General features: G+C 37.0%; 1 protein-coding gene across 1 annotated transcript in view; it reads right to left on the bottom strand.

Moving 5' to 3' along the window:
- Positions 1 to 11,584, bottom strand: part of QSER1 (glutamine and serine rich 1) — a 42,462-nt gene extending 30,878 nt beyond the window's left edge. Inside the window, exons 1-2 of the mRNA XM_052653131.1 lie at positions 11,473 to 11,584; positions 4,876 to 8,571 (exon numbers count right to left, since the gene is read on the bottom strand). Of these exons, the coding sequence (XP_052509091.1) occupies positions 4,876 to 8,571; positions 11,473 to 11,569 (3,793 nt within the window). The 5' untranslated portion in view covers positions 11,570 to 11,584. The remainder of the gene's footprint in view (positions 1 to 4,875; positions 8,572 to 11,472) is intronic.
- Between the last annotated feature and the right edge of the window lie 3,676 nt (positions 11,585 to 15,260).

The raw sequence follows: 15,260 nt of genomic DNA, 5'->3' as shown, positions 1-15,260 counted from the left end.
TCACTAAGTCAACCACTAAAAACATAACATGAAAAGATACAATAAAAAAAAAAAAAAAACCCAGAGATAAATTTTAAAAAAATACAGTAAAAAGTTCAAATAGTCTTTTTAAAGATAGGAAAGACACAGAAACAAAAACAAAGAGGGAAAACAGGAAACAAAGAATGAAAGACTGAACTATATCAATAATTACATTAAATGTAAATGGTCTAAACAAGCTAATTGAAAGAGAGATTACTAGAGTTTTAAAAAATGACAAAATTGAACTATGTACTGTCTACAAAATAGTCACATTAAACATAATGCCACAGATAGGTCAAAGGATTGAAAAAGATCCATGCAGCCCATCAGAAGAAACCTAGAGTGGCTATAATAACAAAGCAGACTTCAGAATAAGGATTATTACCAAAGATAAAGAAGGATATTATATACTGATAAAAGGGTCAATTCACTAAGGCTTAATGGTCCTAAATGTGTACACATTTAAAAACAGAGCTCAAAATACACAAAGCAGTAACTGATAGAAACGAAAAACAAAACAGACAAATCCACAAATATATCTGGAGACACGGAAAATGCTCTCTCAATAACTGACAGAACAAGTAAACAGATAATCAGTAATGAGATAGAAAATCTGAACAACCAACCTGCTTTAACTGAAATTTATACAACATCCACGAAACAGCAAAATGCAATTTTCTTTTAAAGTACACTGGGACATTAATCAAGATCAGCTATATTTTGGACAATAAAGCTAACCTTAACAGATTTAAAAGAACTAAAATTATACAAAGCAGAAATCAATAAAGGACAGATGTCTGGAAAATCCCCAAATATCTGAAAAATGTGAAATATGATTCTAAATAACTCATGGACCAAAAAGAAAGCACCAAAAGAAATCTGAAAAACTTGAAAGAATAAAAACAAATAATAAAAATAAAATTTGGGGGATATAGCTAAGCAGGGCTTAGAGAGAAGTTCGTAACATTAAGCGCTTAGAGCAGAAAAGAATGAAGAAGGAAATGGCAACCCACTCTAGTACTCTTGCCTAGAAAATCCCATGGACAGAGGAGCCTGGTAGGCTTCCGTCTATGGGGTTGCACAGAGTCGGACACGACTGATGCGACTTAGCAGCAGCAGCAGCTGAAAAGAGTAGAGGGGACATCCCTGGTGGTCCAGTGGTTAAGACTTCACCTTCCAGTACAGCAGGTGTGGGTTTGACCCCTAGTTGGAGAGCTGAGATTCCACATGCCTCAGGGCCAAAAACCCAAAACATAAAACAGAAGCAATATTGTAACAAATTCTAAAGACTTTAAAAATGATCCTCATCAAAAAAATCTTTTTCAAAAAAGAAAAGAAGTCTCAAACCAACAATTTAGACTTCTACCATATGAAAATAGATAAAAATAGAGCATAATAAACTAAAACTGAAAAAGGAATTAATAAAAACAGCAGAAATCAGTAAAACTGTCAACAAAGGAGAAAAAAAAACAATGAAACTAAATGCTTTTTCTGCCATCATTTTCTACATAGACAATCCTATGCAATCTAATTTTTTAAGAATCTATTTGGTTTTTTTTTTTTTTTTGGCTGCACTTCAGGATCTTGGCTACTCGACCAGAGAGGGTGAACCTGTGCTCCCTGCCTCCCTGCAGGGGAAGCCGGAGTCCTAACTACTGGTTCAGTTTAGTTCAGTCGCTCAGTCATGTCCAACTCTGCGACCCCACGAACCGCAGCACACCAGGCCTCCCTGTCCATCACCAACTCCCGGAGTCCAACCAAACCCAAGTCCATTGAGTCAGTGATGTCATCTGGACTGCCAGGGAATTCCCATTTTTAAAAATATTTTAATCAGTTGTGCAAATTTCAGATCAACATATGAAGTTTAACTGTATTTTTATAATCTGCTGCTACTGCAGCTAAATCACGTCAGTTGTGTCTGACTCTGTGCGACTCCACAGACAGCAGCCCCCAGGCTCCTCCATCCCTGGGATTCTCCAGGCAAGACTACTGGAGTGGGTTGCCATTTCCTTCTCCAGTGCGTGAAACTGAAATTGCTCAGTCGTGTCCGACTCTTCGCGACCCCATGGACTGTAGCCCATCAGGCTCCTCTGTCCACGGGATTCTCCAGGCAAGAGTACTGGAGGGGGTTGCCATTGCCTTCTCCAAATTAATTATGAGGCAATTGATTAAGGGTTTCCCAGTAACTCGGATGGTAAAGAAACCACCTGCAACATGGGTTCAATCCCTGAGTTGGGATGATCCTCTGTAGAAGGAAATGGCAACCCATTCCAGTATTCCTGCCTGGAGGATCCCCATGGACAGAGGACCCTGGTAGGCTACAGTTCATGGGATTGCAAAGAGTCGGACATGACTGAAAGATTAAGCACACAGTGGTATGGCAATTCAGACAGTGTCACACTGATCAAAGTATAAAAATGCAGCTCAGTGTGACAGAATTGAGAATCCAGAAATAGATTCATACAAATATGGTCAGCTGGGCTTCCCCTGTGGCTCAGCTGGTAAAGAATCCACTGGCAATGCAGGAGACCTAGGCTCAATCCCTGGGTTGGGAAGATCCCCTGGAGAAGGGAAAGGCTACCCACTCCAGTATTCTGACCAGGAGAATTCCATGGACTGTATAGTCCACGGGGGTCACAAGAGTTGGACATGACTGAGCGACCCAAAACCTACTTAATTAAAAAACAAGACAAACATGGTGAGCTGATTTTTGACAGAGATGTGAAAAGCAATCAGTGGAGAAAGGACTGTCTTTTCAACAAAGAAAGCTGGACATCCATGTGCAAAACTTCAACCCATACCTCACATCTTATACCACCACCCCCCAAATTAAAAGAGATCCTACACCTAAATACAAAATGCAAAACTTTAAAATTCCTAGAAGAAAACAAGAGAAAATTTTTGTGACTATGGGTTAGGCAAAGATTTCTTAGGATACAAAAAGCACAAATCATAAAAGGAACAATGGATAAGTCAGACCTTGTTGAAATTTAAAACTTTTGCCTTTTGGAAAGATTTAAGACCTGTGGGAATTTAGAGGATATGAGCACTAATTTTGCCAGGAGTTAACTTTCACAAAGTGATTTTGAAGAGGGTCTTCAAGGAGAACTAAAAGTATCTACTGGACTAAAAAACTGAAGAGGACCCAGGGAGAGAAAAACCTGTTCAAAAGGAGCATGATTCTGAAAGGCGCTCACAGGTCCAAGGAACAATGAGAAACTCAGCTGTCACAGAAGAGGGGAAGTGGCAAGAGTGAGCAAAGAGTGAAACGTGGAAAGGGAGAATTTTTACACATTTTAATTTTTTTTCATGGAGCACCAAAAAGTATTTCCAAAGCAGAGAATTAATAATTGATTTAAGAATTCCATAGGCAGAGGAGCCTGGGGGGCTAGAGTCCATGGGGTCGCAAAGAATTGGGCATTACTGAGCAAATAACACACTACACTACTCTTCTTTTTTATAAAGGTAAATGTGATCACAATATGGAAGATGGACTGGTGCAGAGACTGGTGGGAAGGATGCTAATGAGAAATCTGTTGCAATAGGCCCAAGCAAGAGATGACGGGTCCTCACAGAAGAGGAGGCAATGCGTAAAGGGAAAACTTCAAAGATCTATTAGTAAGGATCAGGTTGATGGTGGTGGTTTTAACTAAAACTAGTTCTAGATTCATGTTTTATAACAGAGATTATAAAAGATTTGCTCTAAGAACATAACAGGGAATATAACAGTAATTGCAAAGTTTTCTGAATTGAGGGAGAAGAATGTAAAACCTTCCTGTGATTAGCTACATCTGTTATGTTCTGACTCTAGCAATAATTTTCCAGTATGCTAATTTCCCTCTATAACAAAATGAGAATTCTTCAGAAATGTTTTAGCAGACTTAAAACTTTTACTGACAAATGTATTAGCAGACATTTACACTAATAGATTATTTGGGATACCGGCTGTTTCTTATCACTTCATTAGTTAAAAAGGTGGTCAAATCTGGAAAGAAGCTGAAAAGTACATCACAAAACAAGGTTTAACTCATAAGTACCACTCTATTCATATAAAAGTGATAGGCAGGAATACAGGTGTTAGAACCAGATAAACCTGAGCATGATTTAAATCTGAGTATGGACTCCAACTCTGTCATTTACTAACTGTATGGGCCCGGACAATTCATTTAGTCTGTTATATCATCTGTATATTGGAGATACCAAGCACATCTCACAATATTGCTAATAGTTCCTGGCACAGAGGTGGTAGCTATTTGACTGCTATTTTTTCCTTAGCATGTTCTTTACAACAATAACTTTTATACTGCTTGACAATTGTTTACATTAGACAATGCTTCTCAAAATAGTTCCTTAAAATGTTCCCTTAACTACAGAGAAATGTGAAATATACACCTAAAGGATCTGGGCATATAGTATGAAACCAGTGCAAAATTTTTAAAGTTTTGAACTTAACTGCACACAAAATAACCAATTTAATAGCAAAATGTTAATTTTTTAGGTAAAATTAGCATACAAAGAAAATATGCCAGTTTATACATAACATGGCCCTCAATACAATGTCCCGTATCCATGACCCACTTTAAGATGACTCAGACTAGAAAAATCTGGATAGTGCACTATGTAAACTATGTTGCATGTGATAAAAAGCTGAATAAAACCCAGAACTACGTAGTCTAAAACTCAGAACTTTCCTAGAGGCGAGGAACATTAAAAAAAAAAAGTCTAAGATATCTGCCTAAGCATTCTGTCTTGAGAAATTGTAGACTTGCTTCAAGCTAAGAAAGCATAAAACTTGTTCCAGAGCCAGAAAAAAAATAAAAGCCATAATTATGAACTTCAAATTTAAAACTTTACCTGTTTTCTTCTTTTTATCAGAAGTAGCGTCTGAAGTATTTAAGGTAGTAGAGCTGCTTTTGTAAATATCATGACTGCATACTCCAGGATCATCTTCATCCGAAGAAAGTGAAGATAAATGCTCCAAGTTTTTAAGTTCGTTATCAAGTTTTTCTGATGGACTGTTAGCCCCAGCCTCAGACACTAAAGGTGTGGGTGTCGCAGCTGCGGTCTTTGGAAGTGGTGGGGGACAAAATGTACGAACGGTCTGTGTTCCTGGTCGCCTAGTCCTGTTAGGCATTCTCACAGCAAGAGTGGAAAACTGCTGTTTGGGCCCAGATTTCAGAAAATCTAAGAAAGAGGCAATAAATCCAGTTTTGACTTCTGGTTGTTTTTCCTCTACTTCTTTGATCTTCTGTCTCATTTTTTCTTGATGCTGATAACCATCATGGCAGCTTTCTGAGGAAGGGGGAGTATACGGTAAATATATATCTGTTCCCCTTGGATTCTGGCGTTTGCCTTGGGCAGGTCTTTTCAGCTGTTTCTGATGACTGCTGTCTTCCTCTTTAGTGTGCCCTTTTCCTTTAGTTTTCTTCTTCTGGAGGTTAAAATGCATTAAATCTTGGTTTTCCTCTTCCATCTTGACACTGACTGTCTCCCCAGGCTGGGCCATGGCCAACACTGCAAGTGTATTCCTAGAGGAGTTCACCGACACACCACTGTCATCACCACCTAAAGTGAATTCGCTCTCCGATGTAGCACTCTCTCCACTTATGCTTCTACTACTAGAAACGAATTCTTGATTTCTGTTATTACTTAATGTACTATCAATAGCAACTTCACTGTCTTCTTCAGGTTCATGACTGGCTGCAGACTGTTTCTTGAATGGACCAGAACTTTGCTCCTGGACTTCATGACCTGGTCCGACTACTGGTGAAGTTACTTTAGAAGCTTTATTTTGACCAGGTACTTCAACATGCTGTTGATCAAGAGTCATCTTTGACTGAAGAGTAGGTACTGGTGAAAGGTTTACAGTAACTTGATTTCCATTTAAGGAAATGTCATTTATATTTGGTGGCTTTCCTACTGTAGCTGCTATGGAGTTAAAATCAGATGTCACATGCCCAACATCTAATGACTGCTGAAAATGAGATTTAGAATCACCATCTTCAACAGCAGGAATGGTTTCATTTGAAGTTGACTTGGAGAAATCAGAAGGTGTGACCCCACAAGCTGCTGCTGTAGCTGCTAAGATATCATCCACATTTGATAAAATATTTCTCTCATCACTGAGGAGCATTGCCTCTGGGAAACATATTGATCCCAGAGAAACAAAATGATTCTTTGAATCATGTTGAGTTGTTTCATTAAAATGGCCCTTTGTTATCAGATGTTGCTGTAATGGTTTTGAAGAGTCAGAAAGGTCCATTTTCATAATTTCAGAATTTTGAGGATGGAGTTGCTGCTGAGAATGTTCGCCATTGCTCCGAATAATATGACCATCCATTTGAAGGAAAGGATGTACTATCTGTTGAGGACTTTGAACACGCTGTACCTGTAAAGATGTCTTTATTTGTCCTAAACTTGCCTGCAGTATTGACTGCTGAAGAATTTGTAGATCACAGGCAGAATCTAAAAGGACCTGTGTATTAGGAAGAGATGCCTGATGGCCATGCCCTAAAGCATTGTTTGGAATTTGAATCTGAGATGAGGCATTAATTATTTGATCATGCTGCTCCTGGACCTTGGCTTCATGTACCTTCTGTATAAGAGAATGCTGCTGGTTTAGGTCTTTATTATTCAACCGTATTTGTGGAGTTTGCATTAAATTAGTTGTCTTCTTAATATCAAGGGTTGCAGAACTATTGACTTGGCCAATTTGTTGGTTAAGTTGTGTCATTGAACCAACTATGTTTTCTTCTTTTTTAGACCCTTGTAGAGCAATACCAACCACCTGATCTTCAAGACAGGAATTACTTCTGATTATGCTCTGAGAATATCTGTCATCTGCCTTTGACACCTTATAAGCTGACTCTGGAACGTTCATTTCCCCCTCAGACAGCCTTTGGGTTGATGACTCAAGAGATACTTGTGGCTGTAATACCTGTAACTCTTGTATTGGAAAATCATCCTCTTGTTTTGAAGACGTATAAACATTTGAGTCAAGTTTTCTTTCAGCATAAGACTTTGGATCAGGGGAAGGTAGGTTATTCTGTAAGGTCTGACAATGAGTAGAGGTCGCAAAAGATGATGACTGGACAGCAGGCAAGAACTTTTGAGACTGGGGAGAGGATGACCCTTGGGTCTGAGCATTTGGGGAAGAATGCATAGAAATAAAATTCTGAGTTGGACTAGCATCTGGCACATTCTGAGCCCGAGAGGCAGAAGAATAAGAAAGAGAAGGGGCTGTTAATGTCAGGGACTGACCTGAAGCATAGCTTTCTGAAGGACTAACAACTGGCAAAACGTGTGACTGAGATGAAAAGCTAACCTGTGTCTGGCTGACTGGTGATAAACCCTGAGAATGACCAGATGAGTAACTCTGAGACTGGCTATCTGAAGACGGATCTCTTGATTGAGCAGGGTAATTCTCATTAGTAACCGAAGATAACACCTCTTGCTGATTGGAAGAATAATTAAGTGTTGAGTTTTCAGAAGTGATAGTCTGAGATGAGCCAGAGAAAGTCAATGTTTTATACAAGGATGGCAACTTCTCAACTTTGCTGGACCTATAAACCTGTGAATGAACAATAGATGGCACATTATGTGGCTGTACTAAACCATAATTTTGAGACTGACTGACTGATAAAAGGCTTGGTAGCTGCGCTGTAGAATAAATTTGTGCTTGGCCTGATATTACAGAACTCTGGTTATGTAAAGGTTTGGAATAGCTTAGTGTTTGCACAGGAGGAATTATACTTGGAGGTTTGGGGGACTTGGCTGATGCTAGTGGTTGTTTTGTAGAACAGCTTTTTACTTTTGCAGTAGGAGGATACCCTGATGATGGAATTGCAGATGAATAGGACTGAGCAAGTTCCACTGAGACCTGGGAGGGCTTCTGTTGCAATCCTCCATTGCTCACCTGAGTAGACTCTCCAATTGGGCTACAGGATAAAGATGACTGCCTGCTTGTTTCCTGAAAATTAACCCCACTTGCATTTGATAGATAACCGTGTAAGGAATGCTGTGAACCAGTCAGTTGTGCCTGAATAGACTGGGTACCTGAAGGCCGCTGATGGTGTTTAATAACACTACATTCTCGGAGAAGAGCTCTTTCAATGGAAGCAGTAGAACTAGTAAAGAGAGTTGAACCATAGGCTTGAGGAGTTTGCTGAGCTCCTCCAAGTGCTGAAGGCAACAAACTAAACTGAGGTTGTAAAAGATGGGGTGCAGACTCTTGAGCTGAGCGGTACGTTGAAGACTGAGGTGGTATGCTGTTACTTATCGCAGAACTGCCCAGGCGCTCAAATGTCAAAGCAGTTGGAACAGTTCCCTGGGAAGTCTTGATTTGAAGCAAAGGATCATGAGGACTTAAAATTCCATTTGATGTAGTGTTAAAAGTTGAATCCTGAAGCACCAAAGGTGAGGTGGTAGCAAAGTTTCTATTGCTGAAGGTGGCAGGATGCTGATAAGCAGGGAGGGCAGGGGATGGAAGTGTTCCAGTGGTTGGCAAAGGTCCAGTAACAAACAGCTCAGTTGGTGCTGAGGAATGCATACCTGTGAAAAGAAAACAAATACACTCATGCAGTTATAACACAAACACTTCTATCTGTTCTCATAATAGACTTGTAAAACTTACATAACACTTAATCCATCAAAATCTCTTTAAAACTGAAAAGTCTGACAAACTAGTTCTGCATAGAAATTCTAAAAAATATATTTCAAAATAGCTAGTTTTTATAAAGCAAAAACAAAACTACAAAGGTATCAGCAATTCATTTCTATTATTGTTATATAAACATGAGATTATACAGTCAGATATGTCATTTGAAATTTACAAAAATACTAAAAATATATTATCTCTAGTGATTACTTTACCCTGAAATTCCCATGCAAAATATCAATGAACAAACTAAAATGTTCATAAGGTTAAAACTGAAACCAAATTCCCTACATTTAATGTAATAAATAATTCTAAAACTAATAGTGAGGTTAGCACTGCAAAGTCTGTTTCATCAAAATACATGTATATTTTAAAAATCCTTGCATTTCAAGTTTTGATTTCCTATGAACAACTTCCAATAACAACAGATGCATGCTTATCACAAAAAGCTGACCAGAAATTAATGAAGTACTGTCAAGAAGAGATTGTTAACATTTCAGGATAGCAGTCTAGCCACTTACAGCCAAAGTAAAACCATGTATACCCTTATGATCCAAAAGTTCCTACAGAAATTTAGATCTATGGAAATTTACCCTATGGAAATAAGTGGACACAAAGATTCAAACAAGATACTCAGTACAGTTATTGTGAATAACAGGTAGAAACAAACTAAATGTCCATCAACAGGAGACTGGTAAAATAATTATGGCATATCCTAATAATACTGCTGCTGTAACACTGCTTAGGTGAAAATACAAAAAAGTTTTGATGCACGAAGATACCAATAAAGAGTAAACACTATTAACTCTTCTCTAAAAAGCAGGACTATAGTTAGGAACCATCACTTTTCATTTTATGTACCTTTTACTTGTTTCATTTCTTTTTTTCCTTAATTTATTTTTGCCTGTGCTGGGTCTTTGCCGCTGTGTGGGCTTTCCTCTAGCTGCAGGGAGCAAGGGCTACTCTCTAGTTGCCACTCGTGGGCTTCTCACTGTGGCGGCTCCTCCTGTTGCGGAGCACGGGCTCTAGGGCACATGGGCTTCGGCAGTTGTGGCCCCCGGGCTCTAAAGCACAGGCTCAACAGTCGTGCCTCTCGGGCTTATTTGCTCTGCGGCATGTGGGATCTTCCCAGATCAGGGATCAAACCCATGTCTCCTACGTCGGCAGGCAGATTCTTTACCACGAAGCCACCAGGGAAACCCTAACTGTTTCCATTTCTTAAATTTTTATGTTGGAGCAAAACTGATTAACAATGTTGTGTTAGTTTCAGGAGTATAGCAAAGTGATTCAGTTATACATGTACCTATTCATTTTCAAATTCTTTGCCCATATAGGTTATTTCAGAATATTGAGCAGCATTCTCTGCACTATACGGTAGGTCCTTCCTGGTTATCTGTTTTAAATACAGCAGTGTGTACATGCCAATCCCAAATTCCCAATTAAACCCTCCCCCTCCCATGCTTTTTCCCTGTAACAGTAAGTTCAATCTCTAAGCCTATTTACATATTTTTTAGTGAGCTTCCATTAAAATTTTTTTTTCCCCATTTTGAAAAAATAGAGGGAAAAACGTTCTCTGGCCCTTTTCAAAAATATTCTTCTTTCACTTCTTTCCATTAAATGTCAAAACAGTGGGAATTCCCTGGTGCTCAACACTTAGGACTCGATCTTTCATTGCTGGGGCCCAGGTTTAACTGGTCAAGGAGCTAAGATCCCAGAAGATGGGCAGCAATCAAAAGAGTATTATGACTACAAGGACAGAAAACATCTAGTTACTCTTGAAACAATAAATAATGCTTAGAATTAACTAAATACATGTAATGTAAAATTATTCCAGGAAGCAATAAATAAAGCTATTGTATTTTTTAATGTTTTAAAAAATATTGTTTTATGCCACACTAACACATTGTTTCTTTGGAAGCAGAAGTTTCTCAGACATACTGAAAAGACAGCTTTATTAATGGAATCTACATCAGAATAATAAAATATTTCCAATCACTATTACTTAAAAGTATAGTCTTTAAGATGAAACCTTAAAAAAAAAACTAAGCTGTCATCCTGCAAAAAATAAAAATACACACAAACAATTTCAAGGGGCAACAGAAAAATGAAATAAAATAGAAAAGTACATAATATAATAACATCCATTTGTACTAGCTTTTACTAAAGAATGACTTATTCCATTCACTTAAGAATAACTTTCCTAACTCTAATGACAAAATCAGTTCTAAGATTGATTTTTACTATATCACCTATCCAGTCTGAAGGCACTAAAACAGAACTTAATCTTTTACCAACTTCCCCACAAAAGATAAACATGTAAAGTGATAGGCTTGTTAATTAACCAGATGGAGGAATTTTTTCACAATGTAAACATGTACCAAATTACTGCAACGTACACTCTAAATATCTTAAAATTTTACATGTTAATTATACCTCTATAAAGGTAACATGGGGGATAAAAGGAAAAGAAATTTAATCTTTTCTTCTCTCAAGTAAATAAGTGACTACTTAAATTGCAAAGTAAAAACTTTATATCTAGGATTTACCTTTTAACAATTACCTACCTTCTTCAACTTGTTAGTTGTCAACAGAGCGCTAAAACTGAATTTCTGCTAGTAACAATTTCTTGAATTTTATCCACCTTAAAATAGTGAAAAATTCCGGGTTTTAAAGTTCACTGGAAAATCAATAATTAACACCACTCTCAGCCACACTACCATCATGACAAAACTATAAAAAGTGAATTTTTAGTAGTATTTCTATAGGACTTAAAAATTCTGGAAACAAAGCATCACCTGTCTGCCAGGATGGGGCCCTGAATTGTGGTAAGAGAGTAGTTCCTGAAGAAGCAGCCTGAGCAGTTCGAGATTCAACAGCAGAGAGAAAACTCATCACTGAAGATTCTTTAGTGTTAGTGCTGGCATCGTTCACACTAGTATCAAATATTCCAGAAAGACCTACATTTGAAGACAAAATGTATCCCAAAGTAAAAATATATATTAACATAAAAGGATATTCCTGATGCTATTTTTAAAAGGAATCTCTGAAATTTGAGGCCCAAAGTGCTACAACCCTAAACTGCTTCATTTTGAATAGCAAACAAGTATTAATTTGCTTAAGCACAGTTATAATTTAAAATCTATAGATATGCAGGAAAAAAAGTTTTCCTTACTAATTAACTGTATAACTATTTCCTATTAGGAAAAGACAAAGCTTTCAATCTCATTTTCATTCTAACGTTTCCCATGGAACCGTTCTGTCCTGTTCACTTTCATAACCCAACATGTGAGAGTTGATTTTCCTTCTTATTCACTAAATGCACCCAGATTCAGGGTATACTTCACAGTAGAATTTTTACCAGTTGGCTGAGGTGTGGCAGTATATCCAGGAAGCTGATGAGAGGCTGCAAAAGTCGGTCTCTGAAGGAGGTCTGTTTCAGAGTTTGAGGGATGTCCTTCTTCATAGCTTAAACTAGAGGATAAAAAAAATAAATGACAAAAAACACACAGCTCAAACCAGATGAACAAAAGATTCTAGGAAGGCAATTATCAAAAGAAGCATACATCTTTCACTAAATTCCTGACCTATATATCAAGAGATCAAACATGGTCTCATAACACTGTCAAAATGCAGGGGAAATTACTGAAGACAACTAGGAAGAAAAAATGATACTTTGTATTTTTCTTAATTTAACTTTACCTCCAACACAGTCCTTTTACGGTAAGAGATAACATGGCACAGTGGGAAAAGCAACAAATATCCTGGAAAATAGGACAGCTGAATTCACTGTCCAGGAGCTACTACTGGCTTACTGTATGATTTCAGTAAGTGACTCTACTGTCAGCCTCATTTCTTCACTTGTATGAATAAGGGACCCAGACAAGATAATCTCTAAAGTCCCTCTGACATTCTCTGGAATATCAGATAGTTCAAATGAATTGATAATTAACACTATTTCCCAGTAACTCTCCTCGAAAATTTCAAGCTTATACATTCTGAGAGTAATTCAGAACAAGATATTTTTCTCCCCTTGATTTTTATTTTGAATATTTTAAACCCACAGAAAAACTTAAATAGAACAAGGAATAATCTATACACCTGTCACTTAAGGTTCAAAGACTGCTAACATTTTTTTATACTTGTTTTACCTTTATACACAGACACATATGCTTTTAAGCTACCTGAAAATAGCTTGCAGATGTCATGAAATTGTATCCTTAAACAATTCAGTGGTATCTCCTAGGAATAGGACATTCAGCTATATAACCAAATATCATTACCAGACTTGAAGAAAATTTAATGCTGTCATTATTGCATGTGATTAATACAGAGGTCATATTCCAATTTCCCTCAGTTACCAAAATGTTTACAATTTTAAAGCGCTTTGTAGGATGCAATCAAAATTCAAGATAATATTTGCTTGTGTCTCTACATTTAGAATAGTGTCTCCACTCTGCCCCTAATTCCAGATTCCTTTTGCCTTGACTTCATGACACGGATTTTTTTATTTTGAGGAATCCAAGTCAGTTGAATGTACTTGAAATGTATTTGTACTATCCCAAATACCAGATTTGTCTGATTGCTTCTTCATGAGAAGTACATAAAGATGCTTTGCAATTATCGTTGCGTCTCGTGAGGACACACATACTCCAGTTTGTCTCACTACTGGTGATGTTAAACTTGAAGTGGTTCAGGTGCTGTCAGATCTCTGAATGTAGCTATTTCTTCTCTTCAAAATTAATACACAACTGGGAGGTGTTAACTGTTAAGACAGTGTCAATACCTTGTCCCAACAGCTAATGGTTTCAGACACCAACTGTCCATGATCTTTATTTTAATTACTGCACTAGAGATTAGAAACAGTAGTGCTCTAATTACAGTACTTTCAATATTTAAAAGTTAGCATTCTTCTATGAAAACGAGCATTTCCCCCTTTTCTCTCTCTTATCTATATAAACACATACATAACCTATAAATGTATATTAATATATTTTTCAATGTGTATGTATTATACTTTAAAAAATATCATATCATGATATTCCATTTGTCCCCTCAATCTTGCTTCCTTTTCGCATGTCCTCCATGGTTCTCTGACACATTCTTACCTTCTAGCACAAGATGTTTCAGGTTCACCTTGTTTTTTTAAATTCTGTACCAGACCTGAAGTCAACCATTTCAAGAAGTCTTTTAGTGGGCAATGGCATTTTGAAATCAAGATCTGTGTTGTCAACTATATTCAATGCCTGAGCTGTCACTGCTTCTAGGCCCCTTAAGTGGACAAAGCTAAGAAATATATGTCTTTTTTAGATGATGAGTGCATAATGACAACTCTAACTCAAATCCAATATAGCATTCCTCATCTTCCTCCACTTCACATGTATTTTCCTTTTCCTACAGTCAGAATCCCAGTTTACACTTACAGATTTACTCATTAGCTCTATCCGAAAATACTTTAACACAACCTTTACCAAAAACAAAACCAAGTAGAAGTATTTGTTCACAATATATTTTTGTCTAAAGATTATGTCCCATTAAGTATATACAGTTAGAATACTGATCCAAAAGTTAAGTAAATTATCTGTATGGCTATGTTATTAATTAGATATATAGGAGTTAGATTTTACTTTAGTTTGAAGATTCAATTTTAGGATTAATTTAAAATCTATTTCACACATTAAAATCAACTTATTAAGGTACAATATAATTTACATACAACAAAGTGCACCTATTTTAAGTGTACAATTCAGTTTGTACACATTTGTTGATAAATGTATACACCAGTATAACCATTATCCCAACCAACTTGTAGAACATTCCCATCACAACAGAAGGCTTCTCATGTCCCTTTGCAGTCAATACGTTTTTTCATCTCACTCCTGGCCCCAGATAACCACTGAGAAGCCTAATGTTACTAAAATTTAGGCTTGCTTGTCCCAAATCATAGTCTATACTCTTTTGTACAAGGCTTTTAAAGTTTTCAGCATAATGTTTGAGATTCACTCATGTTGCTGCATACATAAGAAGTTCATTCCTTTTGATTAAATTATCTGAAGATACCACAATTATGTTTATCCATTCACTTACAGATGAACACTTGGATTGCTTCTAGTTACATGCTACTATGAATAAATCTGCTATGAACATTTGTATGCAAGTCTTTTGGGGGCATATGTTTTCCTTCCTTTAAGTTAAATACCTAGGAATGGAATTTCTGGGTCGTTAGGTAGGTACGTGTACCATTTTACATTAGCATCAGTAATTAATCAACATTACATTTTTGCTTTACATCCTTGTCACACGATCTTCTCAGTCTTCTTAATTTTAGCCTTTCTAGGTAGGTAAAGTGGTATCTCATTGTGTTTTAATTTGCATTTTCATAATAACTAATGAGGAGGAGCATCTTCTCATGTGACTATTCTTAGCTTCTCTGGTGAAGTTTGTTCAAATTTTTGGCTGTTTAAAAAAACTGGGTTGTTAGAGATCCTGGGTTTCAAGACGTTTTTAAAATATAAAATATAGTCTGGATCCACACTGTTAGATATATGTATTGTGAATGTTTTCTTCCAGGCTAACGTTCTAACCA

Source organism: Budorcas taxicolor, chromosome 15, assembly GCF_023091745.1.
Source record: "Budorcas taxicolor isolate Tak-1 chromosome 15, Takin1.1, whole genome shotgun sequence".
Lineage (NCBI taxonomy): Eukaryota > Metazoa > Chordata > Mammalia > Artiodactyla > Bovidae > Budorcas > Budorcas taxicolor.
Note: the sequence above shows the minus strand (reverse complement) of the source record. Positions and strands in the feature narration are given on the sequence as shown.